Genomic DNA, 23,567 nt, shown 5'->3' with positions numbered 1-23,567 from the left:
CACACACACACACACACACACACACACACTGTTTGCAAGGTAATGATGTTTCTTTATAACAAACTGGCCTCAGGAAATTATTAATGAGGGGTGAGGAGGTTACAGAGCAGCTAAGCCCACAAAAATGCCTGTGCAAAGAGAACTGCCTATTCAGACAGAGAGGCTGAGGACTGTGTGGGGAAGACTGGCACTTAGAAAGGAATTCCTTCCTAGGCAAGAATTTTTCTATACTGTGCAAAGCCAGAATCAAATGAGTCATAACAGTCCACATTTCCTTAGTGTGTGTTAGTCGGATGACCTCCGATTCCTAAGGAAGTAAAGGGCAGCATCAAGTGAAGAACCGCTGTCCTGCCCCTCTACCCCTTCCCCCCAGCACCACATGTGAGGACCATCTGAGATGACACAGGATTGGTCCTGCCAGATGCCATGACACATTGGATGACACAGGATTTGTAACTTTTGGCTTTACTTTCAGGAAGGGAAAAAATAAAAATAAAAAAGACCCATGCCAGAAATTGAGTGGCTTTTCTCTTTGGACAAGCCCAGGCATGCCCCAAGACACCAACACTGGCTGAACCCTCTTTTCCTAGGCCTGCCTGCCACCAGAAAAGTGTGAACATTTTAACTGACTCTGATTTGACCAACACTCTCTCTCTGCATATGTGGACAGGAGTCACAAAAGACCCAGAAACAGGAACATGAAGTCAGAGTAGCAGGAGAGGTAGGCTAAGTTACAGGTCAGCTGTCCCAGAGATATTCAATGACAGAGATATTCAATAGATAGGTAAGGAATGTCACACCTCTCTGTTGGCATTGAATCACTGGGGAAGATGCTAAGACTTAACTGCTTCCTAGAGCCCAGATGCCTTTCACATTGTCTCAGTGCACAGCACTTCTGTGACTCACTGACAATACTGGCCACAGTTGAACTAAACCTATTAATGTTTTAAGATGTGACGTATTCTTTAACATGCTGTCAGCTCCAGTACAAAGACCTAAGTGTCACACACTGGGAAAATCAATTTTGGTAGCAGAGGGCAGTTTGTCCCCAAGCCACAGAGACTACTGTATGGAATGGTTAACAAATTGATTTACAAAAAGCTGGCACCATTGCTCAACTTTGTAGTCACCTGGAAAAAAATTCAGATTTGTTTATTAGTTTCTAACTGACTTAAATTCTCAGAATAAACTGCACAGAACTTTTTTCTATTTGATTTCAACTTTTTTTCCCTAATATCAAAATTTGATATAAAATTCTCAGGGATAAGTATATTCATTTTCCAATTTTTTTGATTACAAAAACATTGACTAAATTAGTATAAAAAGAACAGCTCCTTGTGTCTTTTATCTCTGTTGAAGATAATTATTTGTGAAGTAAACATACTAAATTTTGTCTTCTTACGAAAACACTAAAGGAAATCTTGAGAATGTAATGTTTGGAATACAAACAAAGCACAATGTTTAAGTTACAGAGCTCAAAACAGAAAGAGGACTCTTAAATATATTGGGCTCTGTCTTCTGAGTTGAAAGATTTACACAGTCAAGCTCCATTGGTGCACTTGGGAGTTACTCTTTATATCTTTTTTTTCTTTTATTCTTCAAGAGGAAAACTCTCCCCACAACCCCAACCCCCAACCCCAACCCCCAACCCCACCCTCCCCCCCCCATCCTCCCAACCCCCCACCCTCCCACCCCCCACCCCCTCTGCAACAAAGATCACGGCTTTCAAATAACAACTTTGTAGAGAAACCTTTGACACTGAGTCACAGGACCTTTGCTCGAAGAGCAAAATCTAATGGACAAAATGTTTAAAATGCTCAGTAAATTGGATATTTGCCAGAGAGTTGTTTTTAATACTGGAATCAGCTAAGGAATTGGTAACATCAGAAAGAATCCCCAAAGAACTTGGACCTTTGAAAGGCATCCGTCAGAATTTACATCTGATGTCATGGCATCCCAGCCAATGTGACACACTGTTTTCTAAGGGAAATATTTCAAGTACCACTGTATTGGTAGCATGCTTTTCACTCTGGTATTCTTGCTTAAATTACTGCATGCATTCATCTTGGGAAAGAAGAGATGGGACAGACTCCCAGTAATACCTCTCATATGGTTTCCTCTTTAGAAATTTACCAGAAGGTAACTTATACAGATATTTGCGGTACAAATGGCAGTGAATATGTATGCTTACCGAAAGTATGTGAGTCAGTGTTTGCAAGGTGATGAAACACAAGCCGAGACCCTAAATAAGATATAACGCACAATTGGCCAAGAATTACCTGTGTGTCTATGAAGCAGTCCACGTTCAGAGGATAATTAGCACAGCATATCACATCTAAGTCCTTACTGAGCCCAGGCCTGTTGAGGGCCAGAATGCAAATACCTACAGTTCCCATGGCAGCACAGAGCCAGGCTATCTCCCCACAAACTGTCACAGCTTCTAACTGTGGCTGACTTCAAATTTGAATATGATTCATTAATGAGTGATTCTCCCTCATGAAGAAAGGAAGGTAACGGTAATGGAAACTAAAGGCCCGGTTTTGTGGGTCCCAAACATTATGCTGCCTTCCACAAAGCACAGGCCTGTGCTCTCTATGCACTACACACTTACGTAAATAGCAATGTGTGGTTTGAGTGTGCTTGTGACACCATAAATATTGGCATACTGAACATGTGCTTCCTGCCATGAATTCTGAACTCTCTCTCTCCAGGGTCTGCTTCTGTTTTGTCCACATGCCAGGGCTACAGAAGATTCTCCCATAATCTCATATGTTTAGAGCTGAGAAAAATCAACTTCATTTCCAAGGAGGAAGAAAACATTTCTTTTAAGTGGCTCTAAAATAAACAAACAAACATCAAAAAGATTTACAATATATTTGCATTCCAAAGGATAAATTAGAATCATCAATTTCAAAACCCTAGGGCACAAAGAGAAAACTAAAACTAAGAAGAAAACACCTGAGTTGCATCTTATGTTAACTGGAAACTTCAGAAAGGGAAGAGAATCCGAAGGATGTTTTTGCAAATAGGCTTTTGGTAGATCACGCTCTTCTCTGAAAAAAATCAACTGTAATGAAACATTATCACAAAGTTCACTGTTTAGAAGTGTTTTTTTTTTTTTTTTTTTTTTTTTTTTTTTTTTTTTTTTTTTTTCCTGGAAATAATGCATTTCTGTTTTCTGGTTGAGGAAATGATATTCTAAGTAGTCATCATTATAATCTGCCCATTGGGTTCTTTGTTCATCAATTTTACTCAGTCTAAGCAGAAAGACTGAGGTCATCCTGTGGGTCCCCTTTTAGTTCCTCAAAATGAAGCCAGACGGTAGCTACATCTCTCGGTTGTGAAATAAGGCATATGACTCAAAGATCACAGATGATGGGATCCTTAAGCCAGCAGCATCGCAGCAGGGCAGGCTGTGCTCTGTCTATATGTTATTTGTATTTTACTCAAGACCGGCTGTCTGAAGCACTGTGCTAACAATTATTCACCGCTTTATTGACTGACACTTAAAAGTTATGGAAGATAAGAGCCATTGATAATTGGAATCCACAATTACAAGTGGTGACTATTCTGAGAAGAGCAGATTGAGAAATGGGAAAGGCTTTTAGCACAGCCCGGGGGAAAAAATGGCCATTAATGCTTGTAGGCTTTGAAGAAGTGTGAAGAACTCCAGTCACAAGCACTAACTAAATGGGCTATATTGTCAGCAGCTGGCAACTGAACTGTGGTTTGTAATCTGTCCAGCTCCAGTCCCTCTATGGACAATCACCCTGATAGATCAATCCTCTAGCTAACAAAAAAACAAACAAATGTATATTAAGGAATTCTAACTTTAATAGGTAGCATCACATATACAACAAGATAACTCTGTGAGGGTATGAATGTCTACTGCTCTGTGGTAGTGATTTTTCCAGGAAACATACATAGCAAAACATTGAATTGAATATAGTAAATACACTGATTTCTTTTTAAAGTTATCAACTACATTTGATAAAATGGAGGAAAGTATAGGATGCTAAACTGATGGCATATATGTATTTTAAGACTAAATCAGATTAAGAACCTAATGTAAACCTAAAGGCTGGGAACCTTCAATAGCTTATGAAGGCCTCATCAATAGCATCCACATATGTCCTACTGACTGTCGTGATGTGTCAGCTATAGCCCTTCATAATTAGAACACAGCTTTTCAGTTCTATTTTTTTTTTCCTGCAGACATATCGAGGACCCCATCTTTTCTGCCCCTCCAGTGAGAAGCAGGTCTGGGGCAGTCATGAAGAGAACTATTCAGAGTACATCAGGGCCAGTGATTTGGACTCCTCCTGCTCAAGCCTGGCAACACAAGTTTGATCCTCAAAACTCACATCAATTCTCCTGCCTCAGCATCCCCAGTGCTAGGAGTATAGGTAGGTGTTATCACCTTAATGTCTGGCCCTCAGAACCCATGTAAAGATGAAAGAAGATAACAGACTCCACAAAGTTGTCCTCTAATCTCCAAACGCACCTGCCCACACACACACAAACACAGTTTACACAACAACAAAAATGAGTATCACGTGACAATGAGCTAGAAAAATCAAGATCAGGAGGAATGCACAGTCCCTAGCATTTCTTGATGCATAACAACTATGGCAACCAGAATCTTGTCCATTGTTATGTATGAAGCTTGCCCCTCCCCTCTGCCTATCTCCTAAGTCCTAAAAAACATACCACGATTATAACAAGACATTGCCTCCTCTCTCTCCTGCTCTGGGACCACACTGATAGGTTTCTGTCTTAAACCTCAAGGTCTCACACCCTTACTTAGCCATTCTCTGATACCTCACGTCTCACTGAAATATTCACATTTTTGTTCCCAAATTCATTTTCACTGGTCACCTGTTCTTGACTCTGTTGCTTCCTGACCCTTGGCATCTTCCACTTCCTGTTTCAAGGCAAGTACCCCCTTGACCTGAACTGCCAGCCCTTCACAGGGATTTCTCCATGCAATGCCTCATTCTATTCACTGAGCTGCACTCAGACATCTTCATCTCTATTCAGGAAGGAACTAGATTAGCTCATCCTTTGGCTTCCTGGATGATATTCACTAGATTTTTTTTTCTGAAGCTAGTAAAATGTTCTTTTTATTCCTCTGACTTCTAGTGACCATCCCTTTAGATCTATCGTTAATGTCACTGTCAAAACAAGTTATACTTTAGACAAATTGTATTCCTATGTCTTAAAAATCTCCCTCTACCTCTGATTTTGCAAGGTACTGGAGCTATCTGTTTTCCCTGGCCCTCTGCTCACAGCCTGATTCAACATCTTAACTCCATTTGAAAACAAGCTTGCTATTCTTTCAAGTATACCCAATACTATTTTAACCTTTAACCTGAATAAATATTCGTATCAAATGTCTCTATACTTTCTTTTATTCTTTCTTTCTTTCTTTTTTTTTTTTTTTTTGTATTTTGAGTCAAGATAGCCTTGAACTTACTCAACCTCCTGCCTCAGCTTCCTAGTCTTGACATTATAGGTGTATACTATCATGACTGATCTCAGATGTGTATCGTATGTCCTCCTTTGGGTATAAATGAATTGAAGGCAACCAATCAACCAATAAGCTATATTGATCATAAGAATCTACCAAGTGTCCATGAAATAATGACTGGGTACCCAGAATGACACTTTGGAAGATGGAGCTAGAACCTTTGCATTGTCAGGGTGTAGTATCAGTTTTTTATATCACCAGGGTCATACCCTTAAAGGATACAGCAGGAAACAAGTACCTTCATCTCCCTCTACTCTGCTTTGCAGACATGCACTTCCACCATGATATACTGCTCCCTACCAATGGCATAAAGAAGTGAGTGTCCAATCATGGGTGAGAATTCCTAAATCCATAAGCCAAATAAAACTGGTTTCTTTATGAAGTGATTATGTAGAAAACTGTTTTAGTGATGGAAGGTTGAGTAACAAAGGCTAATTCACCTTTTCATCTTCCACAGGGCCTTATAGTTTGAGCAGGAACTGACCTTGCTCTATCATTTGCATCTCAATCTAGAACGTTTGTATCCACAGACAGCATGCATGCAACTACAGAAAGGAGGTGAAACCATACCTCAGCTCTTGTGTACAAGATCACAGACATTCCCAATTTGAGAGAAAAATCTTAGAGTTTTTTTTAATGTTGTTTTTCAGACTTAAGACCTTCACTTAAAAAAAGAGGGGGGGGGGTAGGCAGAGGAAGAAAGAAAGAGAGAAAGAGAAAGAAAGGAGGGAGGGAGGGAGGGAGAGAGGGAGGGAGGGAGAGGAAGAAAGAAAGGAAAGAAAGAAAGAAAGAAAGAAAGAAAGAAAGAAAGAAAGAAAGAAAGAAAGAAAGAAAGAAAGAAAGAAAAAGACGAAGGGAGGGGAGGAAGAGAGGGAGGAAGGAAAGAAGAGCCAATCATACACAACATAGACTTGGTAGTATCCACCATTGTCTATTGTTTTCTTAAAACCTGGGAGCCAGAGGACTTATTTCCTCTGTCAAACTTCTAACAGCAACACATAGAGTGGCCAGTGTGTTACACTGTCAGTTAAAGAATAGGAAGGTTCATTTATTTTTTGTTTTGTTTGTTTGTTTGATATGATGGCTTACTTACACATTTACCTCATTTAAAGCCAAATAAACCAAGCAGAACTTAGGGATGCCAGAGAATTAAAATATGCTATAGAATCAAAGTAGAAATTATTGGACATCTTCTGCTCACTCTGATGCCCGCAAGTATGCTTGGCTTCTGCTGTCTACCTATTGTGAAAGGTTTATGGCACCACCTTTCCAGGCCCCATGTTCTAAACCAGACTGACACAACTATCAGGCTAAATTTCAGAGAAGGAAAAGGAATATTCTGATGCAGAAAGAATAGTCTACTGAGAGGAGAACTGGGAACAGATCTCAGATTTAATTCTCTAAGAAGAAAAATCAGTGTCATATAAGGTTGGTCATATGAGGTTAAATTCAAGACAAGCAGAGTTACAGTGACCATAAATCATAACTGCTGTTGGATTTCTATTTTACATGGCTGTAGTTATAGGTCTACTCTTGTGAGCCAGAACAATTATTTTATAATTAGTTTAGACATGTCTGAGCCCAAAAGGAAAATTTCAATTTCAATCATCATATTTTCCTTTAATAGAACACTGTGTTACCAAAAAGTAGGCCAATTCAACTTCTCACACATAATAGACAAAGTGCATGGACCAAATCTTAGGTGTTTTCAAGGTATACTACAAAATAGCAATGGTGGCATTTCATGTGCTAGACAGAAACAAACACACAAACAGCCAAGTTTATCCCCTTAGTCTCAAGGTAGAGCACAGGAGCGACCCTATAAAACATCACATGCAGCCCTAAATTTGGACTGCAGATCTATCACTTAAACATCTAGTAAATGACCCAATTTGTTTACATGGCCCTCTAGCTTTTTATGGACTTTCCATAAAGAAGTTATTACATCCATTCCCTTTATTTTGTTTAAGAGTGTTTGAATGAGCCCCAGAACCACAAGGTAGTTAAACAAGCCGTGCTTAGATGGACGTGGTCTCATATAATTCACCACTACCGGGGAACTTTGCAGAACAGTGTTTGTAGTTTGGAAACGCTGCACATTCCCACATGCCAAAAGTATTTCCTGTGCTTTATGCCATTTTAAATGTTCGGCAGATATAGCAGATGAGGCCCATTTCCTCGTGTATGTTTTTCCCCAATGATAAGTGTGGCATTTACACTTCTTCCAGAAGGCCCATACCTCCAAGGGTTTTTTCTATGCTGGACAAACTATGCTGAGCAGGCTGTAGAGGAGGACTGCAAGGAAAATGGGAAATCCAGACAAGCTAATTGGTTTCCTAAGATGTAAATGCAGGCTCTAGAAGGAAATCATTTTAAAGCAGTTAGCTTAATGGGGTGCCCAACTGATGCCTATTAAAAGTTATCGGTACAGATTAAAAATAAATTTCCACCAGGAAAGAAAAACTCTTTTTAAGAAGCAGAGAGATTATGTAATTCCTTATTTCATGTGCTTAATCATGCCTTTAAACTTCAAGTCTGCAAATATGCTCAAGAAAACAGAAATGAAAGTTACTCTTTAATGATTTACTGTCACCAATTAAGTTTCTAGATTAAGCTCTCAATATCCTGGCCAGAACTCAACCTGCGGGGCTATGCTATTTTTAGATGGCTGCTTCGTGTAGAAATAGTCAAGATGATTTTGACCACAATGATCAACACATAGCAAGATTCTGCTGCAATCATCATCTATACCGCTAATGGATAGAAAATTGCATCAAAAGCTATGAAAATGTGCCTGCTTTGTGTATGATGTGTGGTCTTGATATTGTGAGGCTCTTCGTGTGCTAATGGAATGTCAGCAACAGTACAGTGAACTGTGTACAGAGATTGAGACACTATTGCATCCAATTTAATTAGATTACTGTCATCATCTTCATCATCATCATCAACAACAAGAACAAGAACAGAACAACACACTCCACTCTGCCCCTAGGTCACCTCCCTTTGGCTGTAGATGTTTAGATACAGGCTTTTCAATCCAAATGTATCAAACTTTAATCTTTTTCCAGTGCCTAAATATCACTCTAGTGAATTCAGATCGATTTATTGGTGATCCTATGTTTTATTGTTATTACTGGAAACAGCCTTACACATGTATTCTTCAGTGATTTAAAGACAGGATACACCTTACCAATCATTACTGTGGACTTATGGTGTTTCCCAAGTTCTTTTTTTTTTTTTTTTTTTTTGNNGGGGGGGGGGTGTTTCGAGGCAGGGTTTCTCTGTAGAGTCCTGGCTGTCCTGGGACTCACTTTGTAGGCTAGGCTGGCCTCGAACTCAGAAATCCACCTGCCTCTGCCTCCCAAGTGCTGGGATTAAAGGCGTGCACCACCACGACCGGCGTTTCCCAGGTTCTTAAACAATGAACCTCAGCCCCCATAATCAAGTCTAGGTTTAAAACACAAGTCAGAAGTAAATGCTTTGAACTGTCCCTGTTTCCCAAAATCAATGAGAAAGCACCCACTGGGCATTTCTAGCCAGCCTGATCTTCGTAATGAGTTCCAGGAAAGCCAGGGCTGTGTAGAAAAATGATGTCTCATACCCCCCTCCCCAAAGAAAGATGAATATTTCTTTCATCTCCTCTGTTCACATCTTGCTCACATCTCAAGCAAATATTCCTCAATGCACTGATTGTAAACACACTCTACTCGCATAGAAAGGGAAATTATGGCACTTTAATGCCTTCCAATTTACATTTCTAATCAACCTAGCTATGAGTGTGTGTGGCAGTATGGGATATAAGCTGTGATTTATCCCTCAGTAGAGAGGAAAGATAAAAGATATGACTGTTAGAAGACAGATGTCCTTATAAGTAGCCAGCAAAAGAAGAACAGCCAGAAACAGCATAAGTGTCATAGAAGTTTAACTTCTGTTGTTGATGGCATCCAATCTATTTTGTGATACAAGGGCAGGTGCAGAGGACAGCTGGACATACTTAAGCCAGAGGCCTCCCTCCATCTTACAAACACTGAAATGTTTAAAATAGCATTCACCCAGGAGCAAGGATTTCCTGGAGTGCAAACAGTATAGTCTCAAAGAGTGGCAACACACCAACACAGCATACCCACCACAATTTAGTCATTTCTAGTCTTAACCATCATAAGATGGTGTAAGCATTGTTATATATACAGGGCCCAGAATGAACCTCACGAGAGAACTGATTTGGCAAAGACATCTCTGGGAGATTAATATTTTAAATATTAATAACTTGAATATCAATAACTTGAATTCCTGTTCCCTGAAAAGTCTTAAGGCTGTGGTCCATAGTTAAGTAACACTGTCATTATACTGAGGGCCTGTAACAGAAGCAGCTTCCTGTCAACCTCTGGAGCCCTCCCCCAGCCGCCTTCTGCATGCCATCTATTTCATGAATGAAGTGTGAAAATAGCTCTTTGTTTACATAAAGGAGGCCATACAGAAGAGTGTGAAGTGGGCAGGGCTTGGGAGCTGGAGCAGAGACCATGCATCTTGCTCATGGAGCCAATTCAGAATATGCCTAACTACTGAGAGAGCAGAAAACTTCAGACAATAAGCAATTAACCACCAACACCAAGGGAGACCACTGTCCCTACACGCCTGCTTAGAGAATAATGAAAAATCTTAATTTTTCAGTTGGATTGTAAACGAGACAACAACTTTGCCTTTCCTTGGGTTTCCTGCCAGCGCTGCAGGAAGCAAACCCTGAAATAGCATCAGACATCAAACACACGCGGTCAGGACAACTTTCCACCCTTCCAGCCTGGGCTCTAGAGTCTAGACTGTTCTTGCCTCTGTTGTTTTGCTCAGGCTCTTCCCTCTGTAGAATGTTTTCCTTTACCCCAGGACTCATTTCAAATCAATTCAGCTTCTCCTTAAAGGAACATTTCTCCCTGACCCTCCTATCCAGACAAAATCAGCCATTCAGATGGAGACGCTAAGTACCATCGGTCCTCTTCATTCCTATGTGATTGCTGACACAGAACTGATAGCACATGAGGTAAAGCACATGAGGACAGTTCTGCCAACCTCCTGTAGCAGATGTCAAGGGCAGTAATGGCCCCAGCACTCAGAAAGATGAGGCAGGAGGATGGGGAGTTTGAAAATCAGAGTGAGATCAGGACCAAGGCCGACTTGAACTACAAAGCAAGACCAGAGTTTTTTAAATGAAGAGGGAGGAAGAGGGGGGGAAGGAGCAACAAGTTCTTCATGTATCCAGCAGAACCCCAGCACCTAGGGCTGAGCCGGGCACAGATCACAAGCTCATTTTTATTTGTTGATTGAAAGCAATGTCCTAATAAAGCATACAAGATCAGTTTCGTAAAGACAAGGCACACGACTCCAAGGTCAGTCTCGGAGTAAGATTTAAGTAGACCCTTTCACTAGCTGTGGTAACTTCACTAAGTTATTAGCTTAGTACCTCATGGGATGCTTGCAGATGGACTGTGTACTTGCAAGCATAGAGTAAAAGTATGCTCCCTGACAGGCACTCCTAGGAATTCCTAAAGCGCCTCAACATGAGAGACTTACAGAGCCTCTAAGACCCATGCTCACACTAAAGGCACGGAGCCTTCCTGGTGGCTCTTGTCGGCTTACCAATGCACAGGGGACTCTCCAGCCATGGAAACTCATAACCTTGAACTTACATTTGTGGGCCTCTTAGAGGTGGGAGTCTGGATTCCTCATGAGGTGTACAGCAACACACCTCTTTTGTCTGAGAAATGACTCAACTACAATCGGAAAGGGAAGAAGCCAGGTACAAAAGCATCATTGTCTGAAACTTAGAAGAATTACCACAGAACACACTTAAAGAAGCAAATGCAGTTAAAGTTAGCTTTGGCATGACAACTGGGAAACAAGACCATTTTCCAAAAAGCAGGCAATGCCACCGCCAATGGACCAAAATAACATCGATGAGGCCCGATATCTATGGTGATGTGATGGAAATGGCATAAATGTAGAAAATGTTTAGGATGTACGAAAATACTGCATTTACAGACTTAGCTTCTGTGTTACTATCAGTCTGACATCTCATCCTTATAGTTTCCAGAGCCTTAGTTTCCAAATTTAGTAATTACAAAACAAAAATGTTAATAAACCAAATCTTTTTATACAGAACAACACACTGTGATTTCTAGAGTTTACTAGAAGACTGACACACACACACACACAAAAAAAACATAACAAAATCTCCTTGTAGAACCAAGCTTGCTAATGTCAAACGGCCATTCATCACTGTCGGTTACTGAACTGAAACATTAAACAGTGAGATATTATAAACTAAATTGTTATAAACTGAATATATACTGAATTACAACTGGAACTATTAAAGACAACTCACCTGGCAGTTTACACGTTTGCTGTGAGACTCTGAAACTGAATGATAAAAATTTTTAAAAGCAGCTGTTTTAATCATTTGCCAAACTGTTCTGTGTTTATACAGCAGAATCGCCGCCACAGGTAATAGCTAGACAAGCTGATCTATGAACTGAATGTGCTCATTCTGAAGCTCTTTCTTTAATGGTCTTGTAAATTGAACACAATGCAATGCCCAATACCTTCTTATATATATAAAAGAAATGCTTTAAAGTGGCCTAATTGATCCCAATATAAGGAAATCATATTAGCAATTGGCTACCTATCTGTTCATATCTTTACAGGGGATGTCTTCCTCCTAAGGCCTCACCCAGTTTTCCTATCAGTGGACCCTAGGGTCTTCCCAGGTCAAACACCATCAGCATAGCACTGCTTGCATGTTTCTAGGATTTTAAAGTACAAGCTGTTCATGGGCCAAAGTTCAAAATGAAAAGCACCCCAATTTTGCTGGCTTCTCATCTACTTACCATTTTCAGGAGTCTTGGTTCATATCAATTCCCCATCCTCAGCAAGCGCAATGCATGTACATAAACAAATAGCACTTTTAAGAGAGAAGCCAATATCATCATATCTAGAAAACCTGCCCACTGTGGACACAACACCCTTGGAGATTTGGTAGGTTCATCAACATCATCAAGTAGTATTCTGATGTGTCCCACCATTTCCAACTTTATCTTCCAATGAAAAGGCTAAACAATATGGAAGGCATCTTTCAAAAGGATTTGCTTCTATAGAAGATGCTACCGTCTTGCTATAAAAACAACATTTCACAGATATTTAATGAGAACACAGAATTTTCTACACCCTGATCCAGGTGCTATAGCTCCTACAGAGAGCAAATTAGACTAGGCCCATGCTCTCAAAAAACTCACTCCATAGTAAGAGAGGGAAGAACAGACAATTAAAAGAAGTGGAGAGAAAGGAAAAGAAAAAAAAAAATCAAGAAACAAGAAACAAAGCATTGAAAGTTCTATGAAGCTAATTATACTATTATATTTGACAAGACAGGTAAATTGGCTAGTTTTGACTGAAGGGTCAGCAAAATCTGTCCTGGGAGAAGCTGTGTCTAATATCCATGACAAGAAGTTACAACTTATACAAAGGAATAGTGGTTAGTATTTTCCAGGGGCACAGACAGATAACTAAGCCACTGGTGTGCCCATGTCTGCCTCCGTCTCTTCTAAGCACAATCCTTTAAAGGGGAAGCCCAAAGGTTGCAAGTAGGTGAGGGGCAACCAAAAGAAACCACACCCCTTCATTTTAGGTCCATCCTGTAAGTTTACCTACAGTCTCTACTGAGTTTAGGTCCAGTGTCAGAAAGCTTTACTGGTGGCATGATAGAGACACTGACCGCTCAACGCTGAGACCCAGAGTTGAAGGAGCTTTTCCTAGACTTGAGTCTGTGCCAGGCAGCTTTGAATGGCTAGACCGTTTGTGCTGGTGGAAGAGTCGGCCCACTGCAAACATTTTCCCATTTTAACATTACAGGAGAAGTACTAGGGTACATTAACAGGAAATTAACCTCTAGATAGATTCATAGGGGAAAGGAAAGGATAGTGTTTTGCCCATAGTTGAAGCCAGATGTGGAAATAAATACACAGCACATATTGTTTAATAAGTGAATGGGAAATTACACAAAAAATACAGAGATATTCTGGCTACAGACAACAGTTTCAAATAAATGACTTAAAACATTAAAATGAAAATAATCTAATGAAGGAACTACAATTATGACGTGGTATTTTGACTGACACTACACAAAGCTATGGGGACAATTTTAGTGGTCTTGGAAATATTTGATTTGTGGGTGTTTTATATAAATTGATATGCATCAGATTATCATAATTTTATGTAAGAAATATGGAACTAATAATATTAGCACTACAGACATTGCAAGCACAAAGGTAGAAGTGAGTGTAAGACAGATAAGGAGATTTTAAGAAGGTAAAAAAGATAAGACATGGGCATTGCTTAGCTGACTGAGAAAGCCATGCCACTCTTCTGTATCAGTCAAGCTGGAACTACTGAGAAAGCTCAGTTCCCATCCCAGCATCTGTTCAGAAGGACTTAACACATTCCATGCCCATCTGCAAAGCTTCTACAAGGCCTTTATACTTCCTGAATACCTTTTAAATTTAATGTAATGTATGTCGGACTCCATATAGACTGTAGCAGCTGGTACAGGACTTCCAAACCCCAGCCATTGGAAGGAAAGGGTCACACTCAACATTACATAATTGTTCTCTCCTTATTCAGCTGTCTCAGCTCTCTCATACAGAACAGAACCATAGGAGGAAGTTTCTTCTTAAAGCTAATAAAAAACAAAAATATGTTACAAAGGTCATACTCCAAAACTTAAGGACTGCCTTGCAGGAAAGTCCTTGGAGCCCCAAGTCAGAGCCTGAGTACTGTTGAGCATCTTTCTAAAGACTCTGATCAGTTTGTTCACAAAAGAGCTTCCAGGTTCCTATCTAAAGGGTAAAATGCGGGCTCTGTTTGATCACGTGAAGGCTTGTGGCAGCAGTGTAAAGAGCTAGCACTAAAAGATGGACCAAACATTCAAAAGCATTTCTAGTGGACCATTCTCCCCAAGGGAAGTTGCCCCAAGAACCATGAAACCTTCCCTTAGGAAAGAGCATACGCTGTAACTGCTGCTCATAAATGAGCCTTAATAAAGACAAACTCTAAGTCAAAACCCAAGGTGTTTAGGGAGAATGAGGACAGCAAGAAAAACTTTAGATTAGGGGTCAGGTAAAGCCACTTATGTAAGACAAGTGAGGCATAGCTCCACAGATAGCTTTGGTAGTTGGTATCTTTTTGCTACATCTGATGTGCAAACTGAGCCTTTAAACTTGTGGCTTCTGAATATCTATGTAATTCCTCCTTATTGGAACTCAATAGAAGAACTCCAGCACCTCATAGTAGGCGTTGTCATCTAAAGCTAGTGCTTTGCCAACATTAAGTATTTCCTCCTAGTGTTTAACAACCAGATGTTCTCCAAGTAGGTAAAGGTTATTTTTCAACTCATTTCCTCAAGGAAACATCTAGAAAGCCTGGCTTCATATTGGAGCCATCAGGGTATGGAATAACAATAGGGTTGAAGAAGAGCTGGGGTAAGTTTCACTGGGATAGTGCTTATATAATACTTGTGAGGCGTGAGTTCCATCACTGACATTGGGATGAAAAGATAAAAGTATGCTACATTCAAATAGCAAGAGCTATAAACTTAAAATGGGAAACAAATAACAATCTAGTAACTGGTAACTGGGTAAATGGTCCTATTCCCTAATTCTGAGTCATGTCCATATGCTCTATTCCAAGTGTGCATATTTAGCACACTTGTAACAAATATAGCACCCAATTTCTACTTATGACATCAAATTGTTACAGATATTAATCAGTGCTAGGAATATGAGCACCATAGAGAGGAGGGGAGACTTGAAAACAGAACCAACCTCTTATGATCACAAAACAAGATCAATTTGGACACTTTGTGGTTGGCCCTTAGAAGGCCTTTACGTGAATCAAGTTGAACCCTGGCATTGTCTAAGGGAACTGTTAAGAAGGTTCATAACTACAGAACCAATCATCAACACAAAGAGCAACAGGTCAATCAAAACTCAAGCACAACCCCATATGAAGGTGGAAAATAACCAGTGTAAGGAAGTGGCACTTTGAGAAGTCAAAGAAAAGAAAAAAGAAGCTGTTGCTATTCCAAGAAATCTGGTCACATTCCAGAGTGCTCTTCTTCCATGCCCACCTGTTATTCTCAAGCCCTGAAACCCTAAAAGTCAACCTGAGCATGTGCAGAAAAATAGCTCTATGTTGCCCCCTAGTGTTAGCTAATACTACCTCTCTTAGTTTGAAAACTATTAAGGTGAGTAGTTCCTCTCCCCTCTTCTTCCTGCTGCCAACCCCTCCAAAGAGCTAAACATAGCCAGATCCTCTGCACACAGATTAGGAAATGACTAGACTATTTTTAGCATCATGCATCTTAGGAATGAGAATGGCCCAGCATCAGATGGCACCAGAATGTGTGTGGCCTGGCTTACTGAACTCCCATCTTCTGAGGATGTGAAACTACCCAGTAGCTAGCTGCAGCCAGCTGAAAGCTCTGGGACTCATTGCAAAGTGATGATAGCATGTAGGTCATGAGAAAGGACTGCAAGGAAAAAGCAAAAGGATGCAAAAGTAGCAAGGAGAACAAGGGATGCTGGGACCCAGCAATAGGAGATGAGGGACTAGAAATAGAAAGGAGCACTGTGCAGTGATAAGTTGAAGCTGTGTTGCTATGGAGATCTAGTAAAAAGCAATATTTTAAACTAGACATTTATTTTGTATTAGAAAGGACAAAGGTTGGTTGGATTTGCTTCCTGCCTGGGTATAGCTGGTGTTGTGGCTCCTTTGATCTCTAAGGTCTCTGCAGGCCCTATGATTATAGATAGATCACTAGGCTGCCCTTTGATCAGCAATTCAAGAGCCTTAAGGTGCCACATGCCATCACATTAGCCAGAGGTAAGGAACAAGCATAACAAGAAACACCATGCTATATCCTGGCCCAGCAACGCACAGGAATGATGAAGAGTACATATGTATTTTTGGACTTTGTTTTAAGATGTGTACTTTATAGAGTTGAAATCCAGATGTGAAGCCTTGAAGCATCCCCTATATATAGAAAATGTCACTCCATCCTCATTTTCCAACTGTCTCTCGAAGGCATCTTACCTGGCTAGTGAAGTTGCATTGTAAACAGATGACAAAGTAGAAAAACATGTATATTTCCTCTTAAATAGCAGCAAGAACCTCCACTTGTAAACAGGGTATTTAATATTCCAGTTTTAGACTGCCTACATTAACATTGTGGTTTCATGTGTGGTATAAAATTTCTATTTACAAAAGAGTCTCAAAAATGGCTTTATAATGGTAGATCAAGAGCAAAGGAGTTTAGAAATTGAATGATGTGAATCATATGGGGTTCAGAGGCTAAGCAAATTACGCACCCGAAGCTTCCCTGGACTTATGAAAGAAGCTTTTCTCCAGCTCTGTGCAATCCCAGCCCAGGGGAACTTGCATCTGAAAGTTTTCTAAACATTTCAGGTACACTTGAAAGCTGAAAGTAATTCTCATTTCCTATGCAGGATTAAGTCGCTTCCAACACACACAAAATAGTCATTCATGAACATACAAAAAAATACACCACCAAAAGGTGAGGGTTTCAGGGCACAAAGGCATGCTTTAAAAAAAAAGTGCAAGAGAAAAACCATAACCAATTCCTTTGAAAATGTCCAAGTGGCCTCTTGACCTCTGTATTTCTCACCTAATTCTTTATTGGTGCCTGCCTTCCCGTAATACAGTGTTTCAATTAAGGACTTTAATACCTTTCCTGAACTCTCCATTCTTAAACCGCCCCCCCCCATACCTGCTTAAAGTCAAACTTGCCATGACTCATTCATTTTGGGATTTCTTCTTAAAGGCAGTTCTTTTACTTGTAACTCTGGCCATATGCCATCTAGCAATGTGGTCGCAGTTGACTTTTCCAATCCTTCCCATAGCCCGTGCGTCCTCTCCAACCTGAGGTTGCGGGGCACTTCCCGCTCCCTCTGCCCAGTGAGCTTCGGAAGTTGCAAACTCCCGAAATCCGCCCCCACCCCTGAAAGTGCACGCGGACTCACGAACTCCCATCTGCAGCGCCAGAGACGCGACCATCAGCTCCAAGGCTGGAGGACCCCACATGCCACCGCACAATGCCAACCGGAACGCACAGAGAGACGCGGGAAGAGGGAGGAGGGGGCGAGACTCACCGTTCTGCTCCTTGTCGCTGGAGAGCTGCAACTTGCTGCTCAGGTTGGACTCAGCCTGAGTCCCTGTTCTCTGGCCGGCCAGGGCAGATGTCAGCAGGAGGAGGCCGAGGAGGAGCATTTGGCTGCTGGGGCGAGGGCTCACTCGCGGCGGGCACTGGGGAAGCGACGACTCCAAGGCTCAGCCCAGCCGGGGAAAGGCTGCGCTGCGGTGGAAGCGCCTGGCCGGCTCTGGCAGCGGAGAATCGTAGGGTAGTTTCCACATAATCCCATCCAAAAGTTTTTCCTAGAGCCCTCTTCTGTGTCTCCAGTTTTTGAAAAGGATCAAAGCAAAACCTGGACCTGAACCAGTTTCCCAAGGTTTAAACAAATCCTGAGCTGTGCCGAAGTGCGGGGGGTGGGGGTAGGCGAGGGAGGAAAGAAGGGGTGGGGACGCGGGGGAGCGGCGATGAGTCGTGGCGACTCGCAGGGAGCACCTGTCAGTTTGGGGGACAGGACACAGGCGAGGACTCGAGGTCCCGCCGAGTCAGACTGGAAGCCAGGTCGGCAGCGAGGCGAGCACCTTGGGATCAATGACAAAGCTGCTGATCGGGGCGGCAGGCGGCGCCCCACCCCCACCTGGGGGGAGGGGACCGTGCCCTGCGAGTGCCGCGCGGGTCCCGGGCGGGCAGAGAGGCCGCGGGGGCGTCTCGGGACTGGCTCGGATCCACCGCGGAGCCTCCTTGCTGCAGTCGGTGGCCACTGAAGTTCCCTCGGGTACCGGCGAAGTGCTGCAGGAAGCCCGGAGAGCTTGGGCGACTCGGAGTCGCGAGCGCTCGGATGCCTGCCCTAGGGCAGGGCAGGACGCAGGGCTGAGGAGCGGTGGCTGCTAAGCACAGGCGGCTAAGGGAAGGCCCGGCTGGCCTGGAGGATCGCTCTTGTCCCCTCCCCGTCTCCACTTTCCCCCAGCGGGCGGCGCGCGGGGCGCGGGGCGGGCGGCCGGGCGGGCGCGGGGGGCGCGGGGGGCGCGGGCGGCCAGCTGGCGGGCCAACAGGTGCTGGCGCAGACAGGGGGCACTGCGGGCCCCGCGGCAGACGGAGCCCACACTGCGGCGAGGAATGCCGCCAGGCGCCCCCCACCCCCCAGGTTTCCTTTCCCCTGGGCGCCCCTAACCCCAAATAAGGAGCCTGCGGGCTGTTCAAGGGTGTTGCAAACAGAGAGAGAGAGAGAGAGAGAGAGAGAGAGAGAGAGAGAGAGAGAGAGAGAGAGAGAGAGAGAGAGAGAGAGAGAGAGAGAGAGAGGAGGAGAGGACAGCCACTCCTTCTCTTCTGGCTCTCCCTGGCTGTGACTTGTCTTTCATTCCTAAGGGGATCCCCACTCCCAAAGCGCTTTGTCAGGACTCCTGGCCAGAGTTCTGCACTGAAGGAGGGAAGTTGGACTTAAGATCCTTCCAGAATGGCTCTGTCTGAAGGAGGATGAATAAATCAAAAGTAAAGATAAAAAGTTCGAGTTGTAACATGAATTGAAGCCATGTAGCACTGTATCCAAATGAACCCTGTTTGGAGAGGAACTGGGGGTAGAGGGTACCACTGAGCAGAAGAGTTCCTGTCCTTTGCAAGTGGGTACTGCATGACAGTGAAATCCAGCTCCTAGAGTGTCTGGGGACATAGTGTGGCAATTCACATACAGGTTGTCCTGGAGGCTCTAATCTTTGAACTGGTTGCCTTTATGCAAGAAGTGCTTCTACTGAGACCTAAAGTTCCGATGGGGTTATCTAGAATGACAAAAACATGTCAGTAGGGCCTAGGGTGGGTTCCATGTGCAATGCATGTGTCTGTGATGGAATGCAATATGCTTTCCTTATCAAGGGGCAGAAAATGCGTGAAAGTGTTGAAGGCACAGTAGGGTTTGAAATCTAAACAAAAGATCCATCTTTGGGGGGGTGTAAAAAAAAGAAAATGAAAATAAGAAAAATAAAAATAACATTATAGCAAGCAAATGCCTTGGTGTGCCTTCAGACAGATGTATCACCAAGCAAGCACTTAGTTGAATCAGTCAGTGCGTGCAATCCAAGCATAGAACCAAGGTAAACATATTCCTGAAACTGGGCATGACTTGGAAATAAAAGATTGGTCCAGTCCATGTGCTAAAATGTTCATCTTTTCCTTTGTTCTTGTCCACCACTGGGGCCGACCAAAAAACCCTGTTCTAGCTAGGTCTCTATCCTCTTCTCTCTTCTTCCAAATGGGTACTCAACAGGTTGTTCATTATAAATCCTGTTTGGCATCTAGGAAGTCCCCAGTCCCCGGGACCAAATAAATAAAGATGCTATTCTCCTGCGAAATCCTTACAAACCTGTTCCATTCATTCATCCTTATCCATGGATTTCCACCTTCACAGTGCTGGATAGAAAGCCCCTCGCTTAGACTTTAAGTGTATGTATGTTAATGGTACAAGCCTTGTTACTTTATTCAAGTTAGCAGTGCATCATCTTTAGTGCAACTCCATAGTTACATACATCTATTCCAAAAGTGTTCTGTACATTTCTGAATGTGCAAAGGAGAGCTCCCAGTTTTAATCAAAATGAGACACCAAAAGGCATGCTTTCTGAATAGATCTGTTTGCAATCCAAACCATTAAGGTCCAGTTTTTGTCATTTACTCAGTTTTCTGGTGGGGGGGGTGTAAATGTGCTTTTTTTGCATCTCCACACAGTTGGAGCTCTTGACCACCCACATAGGATATGTGTGCACTCTTACTTAATCCATTTGCACTCCAAAGACTGCAAGGAGTGATGACTAAGCTTTACTTTGTATCCCTTCAGATTGGCTAGAACAGTGCCTGGCACATGGGGATCATAAATAAACACATTGGACTGACTGACAGGTTTCTTTATTGGACTCCCATTCTCCCTGGAATTTCAGAGAAGGTTGTATTTGAAAAGTGACAGATGATCTACAATACCATGCCACCTCTGTGTTTCACCTCATCCATATTCTACAGAATGATTTGACAATTGCCTTATAAATAAAGCCAGCCAGGTGCTCCTGAGTGACCCCAAGACAAAATCACAGCCACCTTGACTGGTTTCTTTTCAATGCACTCACATGGTTGTTGTTTGAACTGCTCTTGCCCTTGGCAAAGTTCTTTTTAACACTTTGTCCTCTGCTGGTGTTTTGTTCTCTCTTGCTTTTAAGCTTTCCCCAGGAAAGGAAAAAAAAAAAAAATCCTGTGTTGAAAGTCAGTTTTACAAAATCCAGAGTCCTGTAATTACCAAACAATCTATTTTGAATGAATATGGCTTTGTTTTAGCCCAAGGCATTTTCCTTGAGGAACAGCATCCATGCCGCCAACCAAGAAAAAATAATTTCAAACATTCTTTGTGGTTTTCTTTTCTTTTTTTCCTTTCTTTTTTCCTTTCTTTTTTCCTTTCTTTCTTTCTTTCTTTCTTTCTTTCTTTCTTTCTTTCTTTCTTTCTTTCTTTCTTTCTTTCTTTCTTTTTAACTGTAGGAAGCTGTGGGCATAGTAATCCTGCTCCCTGCTCGGTGCATTGGCAGAGAGAGCAAGGTAAATTATACAGAAACTATGGCAGGATGCACTTGATTTGGGATGGCCATGTAGGTGAGAAGAGAATAAGTAGATAGACAGAGAGAGAGAGAGAGAGAGAGAGAGAGAGAGAGAGAGAGAGAGAGAGAGAGAGATTTGAAACTGAGATACACTTCCTGACAAGATATTCCACCAGTTAATTCTAAAATAATGGAAAGGGAAGAGGGGCAGGTATTGTAGACATGTATTTTTCAACCAGAAAAACAAATAATACCGACTGTATTGTCCTTTTGCAGTAATACACACAGAAAGAGACGCACACACATATATTCACACAGACACACACACACACACACACACACACACACACACACACACACACAATAATTTTAAGACATTTCACAGACCTTTCAGCATTTCAGCGGTAGGCAATTGAGCATGAGTTCCTAACACTCTGTAACCTTTGTTCTTTATAAACGCCCATCACTCCTGTTTCCAGAATGCTAACAAACACTTATACCCACATATGGAAAAGTCTTGGTCCAGGAAATGGTTACTAAGCAAAGAAAGTGCCACAGACCACAACAGAAATAATATCTGTTCCTGCGGAAGAAATAGCAGTAAGTAAATAAATGAGACATGTTGCCTACAAGCTGTTCTCACTGCAATCTGCTTTCTCTAGCCACCTCATACTGGTTGTGGAAGCTCTTCTTAATAATAGTAGTAATAGTAGTAGTAGTAGTAGTAGCAGTAGTAGTAGTAGTAGTAGTAGTAGTAGTAACTAGACTGGATTTCCAATCTAGAAATAACAAAGCACACTTGTTCTTACATTTACTTGCTTGGCATCAGGCATCTCTTCCTCTCAGTGCCCCCTAGGCAAAACTTACCTTCTATGGCAGATTAAAGAGGAATTTGTTATGGCTACCTTTGACTTTGAGATGGGGTAGGGGTCAGAAGTTCGATGTGTGTGGTCCAAGACAGGACACACAGGTGACAAGGACAGGTGTTGAAATTGTCCTCTCTGGCCTTGCTCACTGAAGTACAGTTGCTGTTTCCCTTTTGAAACCAGTGAGAGTGTGCACAGAGTTTTGCAAACTCTCAGAAGTTCTTGTTTAACTCGGACTTCAGAAAAAGTAAGCAGCCAGCAAACCAACCCTGAAGAGAGAAGAGGCTTGACAACCTCAGACCCACCACAACGACCGACCGAGCACTTTCCAGGGAGCTGGGAGAGCATGGACTTAGCCTGGCTCTACCTCTGAGGAACAGCAGAGGCTCTCTCCATCTCCTTTACTTTTTCCTAGGAAATCAGTTCTGGATTCTGTCCCAGATCCCTGACCAGTTTCAAATTCTTTGATTCTTTGAGTGATTATAGATAATGATGGCAATATATTTTCAGCCTTGTGTGCTTCTGTTATAATGACTAGAACAGAGATTTCCTAGCCACAGTCTCAGATGTCTTCATGACTGGCTAGAAAAAAAAAAAAAATGCTGAATAGATGCTGCTGTTTAGACTTGCCTAGCCAAAACAGTTCTATTGAATTTATTATTCTTATTACGCTTTAGAATGATATTCTGCTGATAACCCAAAAGAAGGGAGTTTAGAAATCACTAGCTAGAGCAAGAATCACAAATTATATTTCATTCAAGGACAGTAATAAAATATGCGTGCTAACCACATTTTAATTTTTAATATTTGGCTGGTATGACAAGAACTCCAAGAAGAAGCCTGGTCCCACGTCTCTATCACAGTAAAGTGAAATTGCCAGCATAAAAACTGATTTGTGAATAATCAGGAAATAATAGTGTTGTCAGCCAAGAACAGAAGGTTGATCTCATACTGTTCTATAGAGTCACACTGGTGGAATGTGAAGCAATCCACAGAGCAAGGAGGATCCCATAAAACCATGGAGTACAAACCAGGACATCTCTTGGCCCCTTCGTAGAGTAAGTATGATGTCATTTTTTTTCTTGCTTGCAATCATTTGTAGAATATGAAAGCCGTTGTCTCATGGTGACAAATCATAGTAAAGAGGTCAAGTCACAACCACAGACCCCCTTTTCTCAGGCTGTGACCCTCTTATTTCAAAGGTCATGGGAGAAGAGTCCTTTCACTTTGTAACCATTGTTTCAGACACAATCCTTTCCTTGACCACAAGCTTTTGTAGAGGACACAGTCTCAGGTCATTACTTCACAGGACACATTTAAAAAGTGTTATTGACTTTCCTGTACATGTTGAAGTATCACATAGTAGCCTGTAAATACATACAATATATGAACAATAATATACATACATATATATGTGT

The 23,567-nt window shown here is 42.0% G+C and overlaps 1 protein-coding gene across 2 annotated transcripts in view; it reads right to left on the bottom strand.

Moving 5' to 3' along the window:
* Pdgfc (platelet derived growth factor C) overlaps window positions 1-18,885 on the bottom strand; it is a 162,859-nt gene extending 143,974 nt beyond the window's left edge. For both annotated transcript variants that reach the window (XM_021195716.2, XM_021195715.2), the window contains exon 1: window positions 17,743-18,885. Coding sequence is in view for 1 of the 2 variants with exons in the window: in XM_021195715.2 (XP_021051374.1) it covers window positions 17,743-17,860 (118 nt within the window). In the remaining variant the exon portion in view is untranslated. The remainder of the gene's footprint in view (window positions 1-17,742) is intronic.
* Window positions 18,886-23,567: the final 4,682 nt, after the last annotated feature.

This window comes from Mus pahari, chromosome 4 (assembly GCF_900095145.1).
Source record: "Mus pahari chromosome 4, PAHARI_EIJ_v1.1, whole genome shotgun sequence".
Classification (NCBI taxonomy): Eukaryota; Metazoa; Chordata; class Mammalia; order Rodentia; family Muridae; genus Mus; species Mus pahari.
Note: the sequence above shows the minus strand (reverse complement) of the source record. Positions and strands in the feature narration are given on the sequence as shown.